This window comes from Amblyraja radiata, chromosome 34 (assembly GCF_010909765.2).
Source record: "Amblyraja radiata isolate CabotCenter1 chromosome 34, sAmbRad1.1.pri, whole genome shotgun sequence".
Classification (NCBI taxonomy): domain Eukaryota; kingdom Metazoa; phylum Chordata; class Chondrichthyes; order Rajiformes; family Rajidae; genus Amblyraja; species Amblyraja radiata.
The window spans coordinates 15,200,723-15,216,875 of NC_045989.1; the positions used below are offsets into that span (position 1 = coordinate 15,200,723).

Genomic DNA, 16,153 nt, shown 5'->3' on the forward strand with positions numbered 1-16,153 from the left:
GTTCGAGGTACATTAATTTCTGCTCAAGCATTTTATAATAAAGAGAACAGGATTAAGCAACAAACATTGGAAATTGAAATCAAGCAACTAGATATAGAAAATGCGAGAATGCCATCTACTTTAAAACATAATAAAATTGCTGTATTGAAATATAAATTAAATAAAATGTATTCAGAACAAGTAATAAAACTTTATCAAAAAACCAAACAACTACATTTTGAATTTGGAGACAAACCACAAAAATTATTAGCACGTCAGTTACGAAAAATGGAAGGGGAAAAAACAATTCATAAAATTAGAACAGAGACAGGAGAATTATTAAAAATGCCCAAGGACATAAATGATAGATTTCTCCAATACTATCATAACCTTTATTCAACTAAAACCGTAGCACAATCAGAAGGAATAGCAGATTTTTTAATAAAATGTAATTTAAAAGGTTTAGATTCAAACGATAGAGAATTATTAGAAAGGGAGATTACGATAAAGGATATTGAGGAGTCTATTGGCTCTTTAAAAAATGGTAAAGCAGTAGGACCAGATGGTTTAGGTTCCGAATTTTATAAAAAATTTTATGATTTGCTTAGCCCACGTTTACAAAGACTGTATGAGTATATATATACTCAACAGAAACTTCCAGACACTTTAAATGAATCAATAATAACACTTATTCCTAAAGCTGATAAAGATCTGGAAGACCCGGGATCATACAGAGCAATTGCACTTTTAAATACAGATCAGAAAATTTTAACTAAAATACTAGCGTATAGATTAAGTACAGTGATGAATAAATTAATACACCCTGACCAAACAGGCTTTATTCAGAAACGATACTCATATTATAATCTAAGAAGATTATTTAATATTATATATTCCAAGAGAATTATTAATGAAGATCTAGCAATAATTTCACTTGACGCTGAAAAAGCATTTGATCAGGTCGAATGGCCTTATTTATTTTCGGTGATGGAAAATATGCAGCTAGGGGAGAAATTCTGTACATGGATAAAACTGTTATATACAAATCCTACGGCTAGAATATTTACAAATCAAAGGTTGTCACCTAAATTTAGCCTATCTAGAGGTTGTAGACAAGGATGCCCATTATCCCCATTATTATTTGCGCTTGCTATTGAGCCACTGGCAGAAAGAGTTAGGGGGCATCCGGAAATACATGGGTATAACACAAAGGACACAGTGAATAAAATTTCTCTATACGCAGATGATGTATTAATTTACATTACAAAACCAGAAATTAGTATTCCAAACTTATTAAAGCTAATAACCCAATTTGGTTCACTTTCAGGATACAGAATAAATTGGAATAAAAGTGAAATTATGCCAATAAGGGAACATAACAAACAGATAATACAACAATTTCCATTTAAAATAGTAAATGAAAAATTTAAATATCTAGGTATTTATGTAACTAAGATATATACATCATTATTTAAAGCAAATTTCCCCCCATTACTGAACAAACTACATAAGAATATTCAATACTGGAAAACACTTCCTATCTCAATGGTAGGCAAAATCAATGCCATAAAAATGATTTTTTTACCGCAAATATTATATCTTTTTCAGACAATTCCGATATATCTGTCAAAAAACTTTTTTAAAAAATTGGACTCTATTGTTAATGATTTTATCTGGGATTATAAGAATCATAGGATAAACAAAAGACACTTGTGTAAATCAAAAATAAATGGAGGCTTGGTTTTACCCAATTTTTTGTTTTATTTCTGGGCAGTTAACATTAAAAATATGAATTTCTGGTTGGAAGAAATAGATCATCAACCAGACTGGTTAAAAATGGAAAAGGAAGATTGTTTACCTTTTGATATCGGTTCGATATTATTTGCTACGTCTAAATTAAACAAAAAAATTTATAGGGAAAACCCTATAATATTTAGTGCTATACGAATTTGGAAACAACTAAAAAAGACATTAAAATCAGATAATTTATCACTTTTTCTTCCAATTGTGAATAATCCTTTGTTTAAGCCTTCATGGTTGGACAGGGGTTTTACACAATGGAAGAATTATGGAATTAAAAATATGGGACAACTTTACAAGGAAGGCACTTTTCTGACATTTCAGGAATTGCAACAGACTTATGGACTTCGAGGAAATGATTATTTCAGATATCTTCAATTTAGAGATTATGTAAAATCGAACTCCCAAAATTTTCGAATTAGAAATTCAGAAATTCTTGATGAATGCTGGAACAAACATCCTAACACAGAAAAATTAATATCTTATATATATAATATCTTATTAGACAGTGACATTCCTTCGACGGACTTACACAGACAAACATGGGAAAAAGAATTAAATCAAGTAATAACGAAAGATACTTGGGAAGAAAGTTTGCAACACATACATCAGTGTTCACTAAACGCTAGACATTCTCTAATACAATTTAAAGTAATACATAGGTTACATTATTCAAAAACAAAATTACATAAAATTTTTCAACATATCTCACCTATATGTGATAAATGTCAACATTTAGAAGCTACATTATCTCATATGTTTGCAAACTGTATAAAAATTAAAAAATTCTGGGTAAATATTTTTAGTATAATATCTAAAGTAACCAGCACACAATTGGACCCAGATCCAAAATTAATAATACTCGGAATATTAGAATTAAATCAAACACTTAGAACAACACAAAGAAACTTTATTGATTATAGTTTAATAACAGGAAAAAAATTAATTCTAAAATTTTGGAAAGGCCCTACGGCCCCCACAATCAAAATGTGGATTATAGAAATGACGGAGACCTTAAACGTGGAAAGAATCAGATTTTCCCTGTTGGACAAACAGGAATTATTCGCTGGAACATGGTCTCCTTTTATTGATTACTTAAAGGGTCAGAATGGTTCAGCACAGGAACCTGACTAGCACGCGGGCTAAAGAATGGATGAAATACTATACTCTGAAAGGTACGAATATATCTCGAATGAAGTCTTTTTTATTTTAATAAATTTTTCCATTCTTCTTTAACTATCTTTTTCCTTTTTTTGTTGTTGTTTTTTTTGTTTTTGTTTTTGTTTTTCTTCTCTTTCTTCTCTTTCTTTACTTCATCTATCTCTTTAGTTCTATCTAGTTTAAAAAATAAAAAAAAAGGCAAAAAGTATTGGAGACAATGTAATAATAATTGACAATATTATCAATTTAAAAATGTAAGACTATGTAATGATGTAATGATGTAATTAGGTTATGTACCTATCTCCAATAAAAAATATTTTCAAAAAAAAAAAAAGATAAATGAGGGCCACTATTATTTTGATAGTCGGAATCCCATCTATTAACAATATGCAATTGATATACAAAATGTGTTTTGATTATGATATGTACATGCTTCTAATAAAAATATTATTTAAAAAAAAAAGGGATTTGAGGTTTAAGTATTTTATTCATAGAGTGCTTGATAACCGGGAATGCACAGCAAGGAAGATGTCGGAATCGGATACAATCACCATGTTGAAGAAACATTTTGGACTGACACTTGAATAGGTTAGGCCTAGCAGGACAAATGGGATTAGTGTAGATGGGCTGAAGAATCGGCAGACTCGTGGTGGTTCGAGAGGCATGTTCATGTGCTGTAGATCTCTATGACTCACAAACTCTGCTGGCAATGGCTTGGAAATCAATTTGATATAGAGAGAATGGTGATGTATGTATTTTGTGGGCTTGATGTCACTGAAGGCTAATGGGAAGGTTATGGTATGTGTTCTGGAGCCCTATGGCTCTGTGCATATCTGGCCTCTTGCTGACCAAGCCGAAGAGATGTATCTGAACTCTTGGTATTACACCAGCCATAGTTGATGCATCTAGTTTGTTATCAATCATTTTAAGAGGTCGGTGCCCTTCATTAAAAGTTCCATTTTATCTCAACATCATTGTGTGAGTACCTTAATCAGAAGGACAACAGTTCAAGAAAGTGGCTCATCTCAACCTTTTCGAGAATAGTTACAATGAGCCATAAATGTTAACCTTGCCAACAAAGCTCAGTAGTGAATTATTTTTAAAAAATGGACTTTGAAGTGTTTATTATTTCTGAATATTAAAAAAATTGTAATTATTTAACCTTTTTAAACTGTTCTTGATCATCAGAACAATTTGGAATCAGTGAAAATGCTTTTCAACAGAAAATACTTTGCAATGCATAGATAGGGTGGATAGTCAGAACCTTTTGATGACAAATAAATGGTATTGTATTGTATTGTATATTGTATTTTCCCCAGGATGGATAAAATCTAATACTAGAGAGCATAGCTTTAAGGTTACAGGTGTAAAGTTTAAAGGAGATGTGCGTGGCACCTTTTTTACACAACGTGGTGAGTGCCTGGAACGCGCTGGTGGTGGAGGCAGGTACGATAGGGGCATTTGAGGGGCTTTTGGATATGCAGGGAAAAGTGGGAAATATGCAGGTAGATGAGAGGTGGCCTTGGCTTCATGTTCGGCACAGATATTGTGGACCAAAGGGCTTTTCATGTGCTTTACTGTTCTATGTTCCAACACCATAAGCTATTAGGATACCTTGAAAGTGTGTGGGCCAAAGTGCAAATCATCAACCATTGGTATTTGCAGTTGGTCCATCGCTGTAAAGCCAGCCAAAATTTCAAGTTACACAGCCACAGAAATGAGAGGCATGGGTTCAGTGTGTTCTGGCCTAGCTTGTGGAGCTCGAATAGCTGGCATCTTGGTTGGTACTGGACCCCAAGAAACGTAGTTTGTCGAGTGCCTCTGAGATGGATTCTTAGAGCAGCTTGCACTGGAGCAAACCAGGGAGAAGGCAACTCTGGATTTAGTGTTGTGTAATAATCTGGATTTGATAAGAGAACTCAAGGTAAAGGAACCATTAGGAGGGAGTGACCAGAATAGACATTGTAATCTGCAATTTGAGAGGGAGAAGGTAAAATCAGAAGTGTCAGTATTGCAGTTGAACAAAGGGGACTATGGAGGCATGAGGGAGGAGCTGGCCAAATTTGACTGGAAAGGGACCCTTAGCGGGGATGACGGTGGAACAGCAATTGCAGGAATTTCTGGGAATAATCCTGAAGATGCAGGATCATTTCATTCCAAAGAGGAGGAAAGATTCTAAGGGGAGTAAGAGGCAGCCACGGCTGACAAGGGAAGTCAAGGACAGTATAAAACTAAAAGAGAAGACATATAACACAGCAGAAATGAGCGGGAAGCCATAGGATTGGGAAACTTTTAAAGAACAACAGAAGGAAACTAAAAAGGCAATACGGGGAGAAAAGATGAAGTACGAAGGTAAGCTAGCCAATAATATAAAGGAGGATAGTAAAAGCTTCTTTAGGTATGTGAAAAGGAAAAGATTAGTTAAGACAAATGTGGGTCCCTTGAAGACAGAACCAGGTGAATTTATTCTGGGGGAAAAAGGAAATGGCAGACGAGTTGAACCAGTACTTTGGTTCTGTCTTCACGAAGGAAGACACAAACAATCTTCCTGATGTACGAGGAGACAGAGGATCTAGGATGACGGAGTGAACTGAAGGAAATTCACATTAGTCAGGACATGGTGTTGGGTAGACTGATGGACTGAAGGCTGATAAATCCCCTGGGCCTGATGGTCTACATCCCAGGGTACTCAAGGAGGTGGCTCTCGAAATCGTGGATGCATTGGTGATCATTTTCCAATGTTCTATAGATACTGATTCGGTTCCTGGGGATTGGAGGGTAGCTAATGATATCCCGCTTTTTAAGAAAGGAGGGAGAGAGAAAGCAGAGAATTATAGACCAGTTAGCCTGATATCGGTGGTGGGAAGATGCTGGAGTCAATTATTAAAGATGTAATAGCGGTGCATTTGGATAGCAGTAACATGATCGGTCCAAGTCAGCGTGGATTTACAAAGAGGAAATCTTGCTTGACTAATCTTCTGGAATTTTTTTGAGGATGTAACAAGTAAAATGGATAAGGGAGAGCCAGTGGATGTAGTGTATCTGGACTTTCAGAAAACCTTTGATAAGGTCCCACACAGAAGATTAGTGGGCAAAATTAGAGCACATGTTATTGGGGGTAGGGTATCGACATGGATAGAAAATTGGTTGGCAGACAGGAAACAAAGAGAAGGAATTAACGGGTTCCTTTCAGAATGGCAGGTGGTGACTAGTGGGGTGCCGCAGGGCTCGGTGCTGGGACCGCAGCTATTTACAATATAAATGATTTAGATGAAGGAATTAAAAGTAACATGAGCAAATTTGCAGATGACACAAAGCTGGGTGGCAGTGTGAACTGTGAAGAGGATGCTATGAGGATGCAAGGTGACTTGGGTAGGTTGGGTGAGTGGGCAGATGCATGGCAGATGCAGTATAATGCGGATAAATGTGAGGTTATCCACTTTGGTGGCAAGAACAAGAAGGCACATTGTTATCTGAATGGTGTCAGATTAGGAAAAGGGTAAGTGCAACGAGACCTGGGTGTCCTTGTACATCAGTCACTGAAAATAAGCATGCAGGTGTAGCAGGCAGTGAAGAAAGCGAATGGCATGTTGGCCTTCATAACGATAGGATCTGAGAATAGTAGCAAAGAGGTCCTTCTGCAGTTGTACAGAGCCCGGGTGAGACCACACCGGGAGTATTGTGTGCAGTTTTGTTCTCCAAATGTGAGGAGATCTTGCTATTGGGGGAGTGCAGCGTAAGTTCACGAGGTTAATTCCTAGGATGGCAGGGCTGTTATATGATGAAAGAATGAAATGATTGGTCTTGTATTCACTGAAATTTAGAAGGATGAGAGGGGATCTTGTAGAAACATGTAAAATTATTAAGGGATTGGACACGCTAGATGCAAGAAACATGTTCCTGATGTTGGGGGAGTCCAGAACAGGGGGCCACAGGTTAAGAATAAGGGGTTGGCCATTTAGAACTGAGATGCGCAAACACATTTTCACCCAGAGAGTTGTGCATTTGTGGAATTCTCTGCCTCAGAAGGCAGTGGAGGCCGATTCACTGGATGCATTCAAGAGAGAGTTAGATATAGCTCTTAGGGCCAGCGGAATAAATGGATATAGGGAGAAGGCAGGAATGGGGTACTGAATGTGGATGATCAGCCATGATCTCATTGAATAGCTCGAAGGGCTGAATGGCCTACACCTGCACCTATTTTCTATGTTTCTATCTGAAAACTGTTTGTGTGAGCTACCCCATCCTCTGCTGACACCAAAATAAATCTAATTTTATAAAGTTTCCTGCAGTTCAGTGGAATTATGCTTAAGGCGTCTGAAATTCTGCAGCACCGTTGATTTGCTGTGGCATGTTGAGAATAATTTGTGCAGAGATCACAACTGCATTCTGCAACCTGGAAATGAGGCTTTTGTGTAAATCTGAACATATTGATGTGACTATTTTGAAAATATAAAAGAAAAATGTTGCAAGGTGTTCTGAACTGCTGCTGCCTTCAGGTAAAAAGCCTGCACCCCAATTGGCAGGTGGTGTCTAACATGTTCAGTCTTCAGTTTGTTTGTATTTGTTCATGAATTTCATCACTCTTGAGGATTGGTTGGATTGAGGGGTTGTTTTTTGTTCAGGATAATTTTGTACTCTGAACTGTTGATAGGAAGTTAATTATATTGTCTCTGCGCTGGTCAACTGTTCTTAGTAGAGTCATACGACATGGAAACAGGCCATTCAGTCCATCTTGTCCAAGCTGACCAAGATATTCCATCTTAGCTAGTCCAATTTGCTCATGTTTGGCACATATCCCTCTAAACCTATCCTATCCATGTACCCATCCAAGTGTCTTTTAAATGCTATTATCGTACCTGCCTCATCTACCTCTTCTGGCAGCTCATTCCATATACTCACCACTATCTGCCCCTTAGATTCGTATGAAATCTTGTCCCTCTCACCTTAATGTCCTCTGGCTCTTGGTTCCCCTATCCTAGGTAAAAGACATATTCACCTTATTTATTCCCATCATGATTTTGTACACCTCCATAAGATCAACCCATGGCCATCTGTGCTTTAGGGAATAGTCCTAGAAAAGTCCTATACTGCCCAACCGTTCATTATAGTCCTTGAGTCCTGGCCACAGCCTTGTAATAATAAGTTATACGTCATAGTTACCTGATTCATTTAACAGTCGGAGTCTTCTAAATCTGGCAGTGAGTTGCGGTGGAGTAGATTGTGTGAGAGCAAACAAGTTATTTAGCTCTAAATAGTCTACACGAAGAGCAGAGGAAGATGAAACGACAGGAACATGCCCCAATCAAAGCAGTAATTTCTGTGTGACATACATTGAGTGGAGATTAGATATATTTCAATGTATACAATTCTTCTCAGTTGTTTACACCAGAGTGGTGACCTGGCATGATTAGTGGAGATATAACCAATCATCTCCAATTTGTCTGGCACTGACATTGTCCCTCTAACTTTGTACACAACTGCACAAAACTCCAAGCTGTTAAAGAGGACACTGAATGTAGCTAGACTTCGCAATATGTAATATTTCAAATTGACAGTTGCCATTTTAATATCATTTAATTAAAGCTTGTGAAATAGCATTTTTCTCAGTAAAGATGTTGCATCCATGTCTTCCTGTAGTACCACTGGTAATTGATCATAATGAACTGGTCGTAGATTTGCAGTTAGTTTTGAAGTCAAAGTCAATACGATGTTGGCAGAATTGTTTTCTGTACAGCAATCTGCAAGGTGTTCTCTGGAGCTTTCACTAGAACTAAGTGTTGCTATATCATTGTTACTATATTGCTAAAACCGATGATGTTATTGAGGATGTTTTGTCCACATTCCCCAAATTCAACATTTTGTGGCTATTAAAACTGAAAATGAAAATATAATAATATGAAAATGGAATAAGATGGTGCCACCTGTAACTGAGTACTTTGAGCTATATGTTTCTCATAGGAAATCACCTTAGCATGAAATTTTGCTTATCTTCTTTAGGCACTGAAGTAGATAAGGGAAATGATACGTGCTATTGATAGAGGTTCTCTCCAAAACAGGGCTCATTGCGTATTGTACACTAGGATTGATAGATTTCTATGGTAATGGATTTCTTACAACCTAGAAGATGAAGTATGAATTTCACTGAGGTATGTTGTGAAATTGAGTGCTGGATTTCTGGTAATTTTGGGGCTAGTGCAGATATGAAATTGAAAGTTGCAAATTGCTATACGAAGCCCAACTAGATTATTAATTCATTTATGAATCTAGTTGTCTCAAAAGGCAAGCAATCACCACTGTTATTTCCAATGAGCAAATAGGAAACACCAATCAAAGGATGTGTAATAGAAATGGAGTTGTAGTTTGATGAACCACTTTAAAATAATAAAATATTAGCTGATTGATATGGATGCCTCTTTAAATCACATACATTATGTTACATTAAAAAAAAAAAAAAAATGTTGTTCTCAGTGTGGAGACGTCACTGATAACATCAGCGTTTGTGGGATGCCTGTTTGAACTTTTGTAGTTTATATAGCGTAGGCACTTCCATTTAAATTAAAATGAACATTGTGGCAGATGCTGGAAATCTGAATTACAAACAAAGTGTTTGATTTACACAGCATGTCAGACCGGATCGTGGAAGGAGAAACAGTTAATATTTCACATCCAAACCGCTTCATCACGAAAATGATGAATAATGAGCTGAGTTTAGATAATGACAATGAAGAAATGCAATTCATTTATAAGCCAGGATAGTATGCAACTTGGGGAATCTTCAGATGGTAATTGTCTGGTGTAACTGATGCCCTTGTCCTCTTTGGTGATGTGGTCATGGATGTGGGAGGTGCTACCAAACTGGCTGGGAAAAGATGTATTACATATCTTGCAGTTAGCACACATTGTACTACTTGCAGATATCAGAAGTGCTGATTTGAAATGCTTCAGCATTTCTTAGTGGTCTATTGGTTTAGTAATTTAGTTATTAGGAGTTTAAAGACTGTGTATAATATTTAACCACAGTTTTACTGTGTACTGCATCATACAGTCCAATAGAGCCAGATATCGGTGAAAAAAATCCCCTGCACTATCTGGTAAATTGACTTGGTGATTCAGCATTTGGAATATTATTTTTTATCTTAAATCAATATAATATGTGTTTAATGATCAGCCATATTATTGAGGTTTGCAGTATGAACCAGCTATTGCCAATCTATGCCAATATTTATCTGTCTATACATTAAAAATCCCACCTTGTGTGTGGCTGTTTGTATGTTTTGTATCTTCCTCAAAACACTACATGCTAGCGCTTAAATTTTTACATATTCTAACACAATTTCCCCCTCCACGCAGTGCTCAGGTTAATTTATGATTTCATACCATATTTCATGTTATTCACGATTAAAGCTTTAAAAAAAGCCAAAAAACGCTACTCACAGAGAGCCTTTTCCCAGCAGCTTCCTGTGATGATGTCACAATGCCATCTCACAGATGTCCAATCACAATGGATCTAATTTACAAATGACATCACAATGGGACGTTGCCAACGGTAACCGCAGCTTCTCACATAGCCTTTTTACAGCAGCTTCCAGTGATGATGTCACAATACCACTCTCAGTGCGTCAATCACAATGGGTTCTCAAGCTGCCGAGTGCCACGTTGATATCACAATGGGACGTTTCCAACGGTACCACTGTACATTTAAAATCAAATGGTGTTCACAAAGCACTAAGATGAATGTTATTGCAGAAATGACAGTAGTAAAGGTTGGCAAATGACTGACATTGGTCATCACGAACAGGTATCTGTCAGTTTGCATCACTCTTTAAACTATAGAGGTACTCCAACAAGCAGAATTGACTGCAATCCCTTGTTTTGATCATCTGCTTGCTAGAAGTGGAACAGGAGTGCTGTACTTACTCTTTCATTGTCCATGTTCAGTACCTAATACAAAGTCTGGAACTTTTCTGAATGTTCACATGGTTTGTGTATAATTCAGCCTTTTGGAACATCACATAGTGTTCTTTTTATTAGTGGTCAAGCTATTTGGTCTTGCTTTCCATTAGGATTGGGAACTATCTGATCCTCTGATCCTCTGCAGAGATAACAAAATATTCTTGGTGACTTTATTTATATCCAAGCGGTTGACAAGGTTGATACTATTTGTGCAGAAGCAGATTTTGACAGTGCCTGTGATGTAACAGGAACTCAGTCGTTTTCATCTGATGCTGGGAGCCTCACTTGTAGGTCTTAAGTAATGAATTTATCTGACATCTCTGAGAGCGCCGTCCACCACTTTTAATCGTCCCACCAATCTCCTCAGGCATGTGGTGCTCACATGACCAGCCCCACCCACCATTCTCAAGGTTTCAAGGTCAGTTTATGTCACATGTACCAGTTAAGGTACAATGCAATTTGAGTTATCATACAACCATACTAAGTGAAAAGCAGCAAGACACACAACCACATAAAGTTAACTTAAACACCCATCACAGTGGATTCCACATTCCTCACTGTGATGGATGGCAATAAAGTTTAATCTTTTTCCCCTTGTTCTCCCGTGGTCGGGGCAGTCAAACCATCCGCGGTTGGGGCGATTAAAGCCCCCACAGCCGACGATCGAAGCCCCCCGTCGGGGTGATCGAAACTCCCATGTCAGGGTGGTTGAAACTCTCTCCGCGGCATGGAGCTCCAGAGTTTGCTCTCCTTACCAGAGACCGCGGGCTTCACGATGTTAAAGCCCACAGGCCCCGCAAAGGGATCGCAAGCACCGCGATGTTAAAGTCCCGCAGACTCTCGCGGCTTGGAGCGTCCGTCGGTCTTCAGGAAAGACCACCAACTCCACGATGTAAGGCCGTAGTGGGGACAGATATACGATACGGGGAAAAAAATCGCATCTCCGTCGAGGTAAGAGATTGGGGAAAAAAATGTTTCTCCCAACTCCCCCCACATAAAACAAACCAAGGAATACTAAAATATACTCTTCAACACATACTAAAAAGAACAAAAAGAAGAAAGGACAGACAGACTGTTGGCGAGGCAGCCACTGCTAGTGGCGCCACCCGGTGGAACTATTTTCCACTCTGCACCGGAATTCCAATCGAAATGCTCCAATTGGTAATTGGACCACTTGACTCAACTAATTTTGACCTTATACTAGCATATTATAACTCCCCTTACCAATCCCTGGAGCCGATCCTCCCCAATTTTCCATTCCTAGCTTCCCAATCCCTCTACCCATCTCCAAACACTCTCAATCTCAGATTTCTCCTGAGCAGCAGCTCTTGGTTTTGTTAGAACCTCTGAAGAAAAGGCCGTACCTTGTGTGCAGCTGATTCACTTGCTCACCAATACTAGCTCCAGGGGGAAAAAATCAGCTCTTCATTTGTTTTGTATCAGTCAAAAGATCTGCAATCTCTGCAGTGCTGGCAGTTCTAATGTCAGAGTTGCAGTTTACAATTATTTCTATTTGTTAAATATTACCCTTTGTCAGAACTGATATTTTCTTCAAGAAGGCAACATTTTAATTTACTATTGCATTGATGCGACTTAAAAATCTAGAACCGGATATTATTCCGGCAGCAGTGATGCAAGAAAGTGGATAGGCCCAAGGACCAAAGTTAGATCCTTTTTGAACATCATCAAGATTAAATGGATGAGTTGCAGATACCAGGGAGATAACCTGGCACAGTTCATTTACTGATCTGGATTTGAAACTGGTAGTGGGAGGCGGAATGGATTTAAATACTGCTAGTTAGGATGTGTAACACCAAGAATGTTATTCAGAGTTTGCATGTAGCAATAATAACCAGTATACATGAATTTGAGATGATACAAGGATTGTGGTCTCTTCAGGCAATAACCTGGTTTACCTAGCAAAAGGCTAGGACTAATTTACCAATGGCCCAATATATGTGCAAATAAGCCACTAATGGGCCTGTCCCACTTGGCGATTTGGGACAGGCCCATTACTTCCACACTGTTACTGGTCACCATGCACCCAATTCAGTCTTGTAATATGAGTGCAGCAACTAGTGTCAACTATCCCACCTCCAGGACATCAAAACAAGAGTTTCACACAACAGTGCAGCATCCCCAACTATTATCAGATCCTTTTTAATGATCGTCCTTCCATCATAAATGGTGACGCCCGTTGATGATTGATTGCACAATGTTCAATTCCATTTCCAATTCCTCAGCAAATGAAGCAGTTCATGCCTGAATGCTGCCAAACCCAGACAACATTCAGACATGGGCTTCATGTTCTCCCTCAAGTCGCACATTATCCTGACTTTGCATGTCCTTCATCATTGCTGAGTTTAACTTTTGGAGCCCCACGAGGACTACACTGGTTCAAAAAGGCAGCTCATCGCTATCCTCTCAAGGAAAATTAGGGATGATCAATAAATGCTGACTCGCTAGTGGCATTTAGATTATGAGAAATAAATAAAATAAACAATTAAAAGCTATTGTTCTTGAACTCATGATTCTATAAATGTTTCTTGGAGCGAGCTACCCTATTTGCATATTTATCCCTGGGATCACTTATTTCTCAACTAATAGCACTATAGCAGATTATCTATGTTTCTATTGTTTGGTATTTGTGGAGATTTGCTATACAAACCTTGATTGCCATATTTTTCTACATCACAACGGTGACTACATGTTGAAAGTACGAAATTAATGTACTTTGCAAATTCCTGATGTTGTGAAGGGTGCTTATAAATGTAAGTTCATTCTTTGTCTTTGTTTCTGCCTGACTGCACCAAACATCATCCACCCATTTTCACAGAATAAAGTAATTTCTCTAGTTTTTTATGAGTGTCCCGTCCAAATGTACATTTTCTCCTTTAGTTATTTTAGCTGATGTATTCTGGCTCTAGTTTGACCATTATGAAAATCTGATAGTAAATTGTTGGAAGAGTGTGCAAATTTGTTTAGATGCAATTAGTTGGCAGAATGATTGCTGTATAAGGCTGGCTTCGCTGATTTTTTTTTTGCTCATAGTCTATATATTGAATTTGTTTTTTATTGGCAGTATTTCTTGCAGTATTCCATTTGTTAATATGTGTTAAGATGTTAAGATCTTATTCTTTAATGTTTGGGATTTGTATCATCCCATTGATTGGAGAGAATTTTATTAAAGTTGTGCTGTTTTAAATAAATATTTTTGTTAACAGAAAACAAGATGACAAAGACTCTCCTTTTGTCAGCAAAAGCGATATAGAGTCTTTTTCAAGTTGCAGCCGATTATCCAGTCAACAGCATTCATTGGAGAGCAAAACTTCATTAGAATTATCTACCAAGTGAGTTTTGTTAACTTTTATAAATCTTATAATTACACTTCTTTCATTTTATGCTTATTAATGCAACATAAAAAATGAATGTTTTGAAAAATGTTTTTAACCTTACTAAAGTGAGGCAGTGGTATAGGAAAAGGCCAGCCTCTGCAGTACAGCCAATGGCACAGCCACTGATAGATACACCTCTGAAACAGGCCCCGTGGCCTGAATCTGTGCCAAACATGAGCCACCCATTTTCACAAAGACTATGTTAATCCCATTTTTTACTCTCCTGAGATTTCCTTCATACAAATACTGAAGTGATTTCAACTGGGATATATTCAGTGAGCACAGGGAGTTGTAGGCATAACTGTACTACTGTAGATTGACAGTAGGAAGGAGCAAAACATTGGAATGATTTAATGAAAAAGACGAGATTTATTAAATCCTGGTGGTGGTGAACTGAGAGCCAGTATTGGCCAGTTGGTCCCTGTATTTCGTGTGAATTAGCAATTGAAGGCAGGGTTTTGAATAACCTTGGGCTACAAATGAGTAAAAAGGTAATAATGTTATGTGTGGGGATTTCAACAGCAGTCGAAATGAGGTAGGAAGTAGATGGACAACATCTGAGGTGAACAAAATCCAGTCTTCATGATGTTCAGTAAGTGTGATTCAGGGCTTATCTTTGGAGTTGGATGTGATAGCGAAATTGTGAATAGGCTGGGTCATTTTTAGGCAGTTGTTCCAGATGAATGGATAAGGAAAGGATCATCTGACTGGTCCTGTGCTTCTTAATAATTTAATTGGAGGAAATGTTGCTTGATCCTTTACTAAATATCAAGCAAAGTGGTATTTTGGGAAAAGTGAGGATTACTGATCCAGAGACAAATGCACCCAGGATACCATGCTGCGATGAACTAACTACAACCAGGGCTTTTATCAAGTTTCATCTTCCCCCTAACAATTCAGTGATATTTTATTTCAGTGAACTGATGAGTCTAGTTTAAAAAAAGAGACTACCCATTGGATAGTTAAACTTACACTCATTAAGACTGAATATTTCCACCTCGGATGTTGTCCATCTACTCCCAACCTCATTTCTGTTGCTGTTGAAATCCTTACTCTCAATTTTATTACGCATTGGATATTTCTTCCCATTTAACATTTCTCTTCTTGATAATTCATTGTTTAGCCCCTGGTAGGGAATAGCAGGGATAAAGATTGCAACAGAGTTGGCCTGTTGAAAAAGATTTAAATCAGTGCCCATGCATGAACTTACTGCAATGCATAAAACTGTAATTATTTTTTTTTTCCATTCTGCAGCTGCTATGCACTAGTCCAAAAGGTTTTAGGGAGTGGAAACTGGGTGTAAATTGTCCATCAGATTTTGCACATTACACAGATTGCTCCCTAATGGATGTGGATCCAAACATTACCACCTCTGGTAGTTGGAAAACTGATATTTCTGTCAGCAATAGTGTAATTCATATCGCTCCAGGATGGAGTGTTTTATGACTGATATGTGTGCACCTCTGCTATTAAAGTAACATATTTCAGAAATCCATTTGCAGTTTTTTTACCTTGTGAATAAATCTCACAATTTGGAATGCATTTAGGCCGTCAAATATTAAAAAAATTATTGCATATGTTGAATGATACCTTTTGGTTCGGAACTGATATAGATTTGACAATGTTTATTGCTAGATCTTGTAAAGTTTGTAAGAAGAAAATACAGCAAATAATGACTATTGTAGCAATTAGATTCACCGTTTTATAGCAATTGCTGGAACAGTATTAAAGGTAGACACAAAATGCTGGGGTAACTCAGCGGGACAAGCAGCATCTCTGGAGAGAAGGTATGGGTGACGTTTCTGGTTGAGACTGAGGAGTCTGAAGAAGGGTCTTGACCCAAAACGTCACCCATTCCTTCT

The 16,153-nt window shown here is 37.7% G+C and overlaps 1 protein-coding gene across 2 annotated transcripts in view; it reads left to right on the plus strand.

Annotated features, from left to right (window-relative positions):
• The window catches only part of unc13c (unc-13 homolog C), a 378,167-nt gene that overhangs the window by 55,701 nt on the left and 306,313 nt on the right, over positions 1 to 16,153 (plus strand). For both annotated transcript variants that reach the window (XM_033050677.1, XM_033050678.1), the window contains exon 9: positions 14,121 to 14,246. In XM_033050677.1, the coding sequence (XP_032906568.1) occupies positions 14,121 to 14,246 (126 nt within the window). The remainder of the gene's footprint in view (positions 1 to 14,120; positions 14,247 to 16,153) is intronic.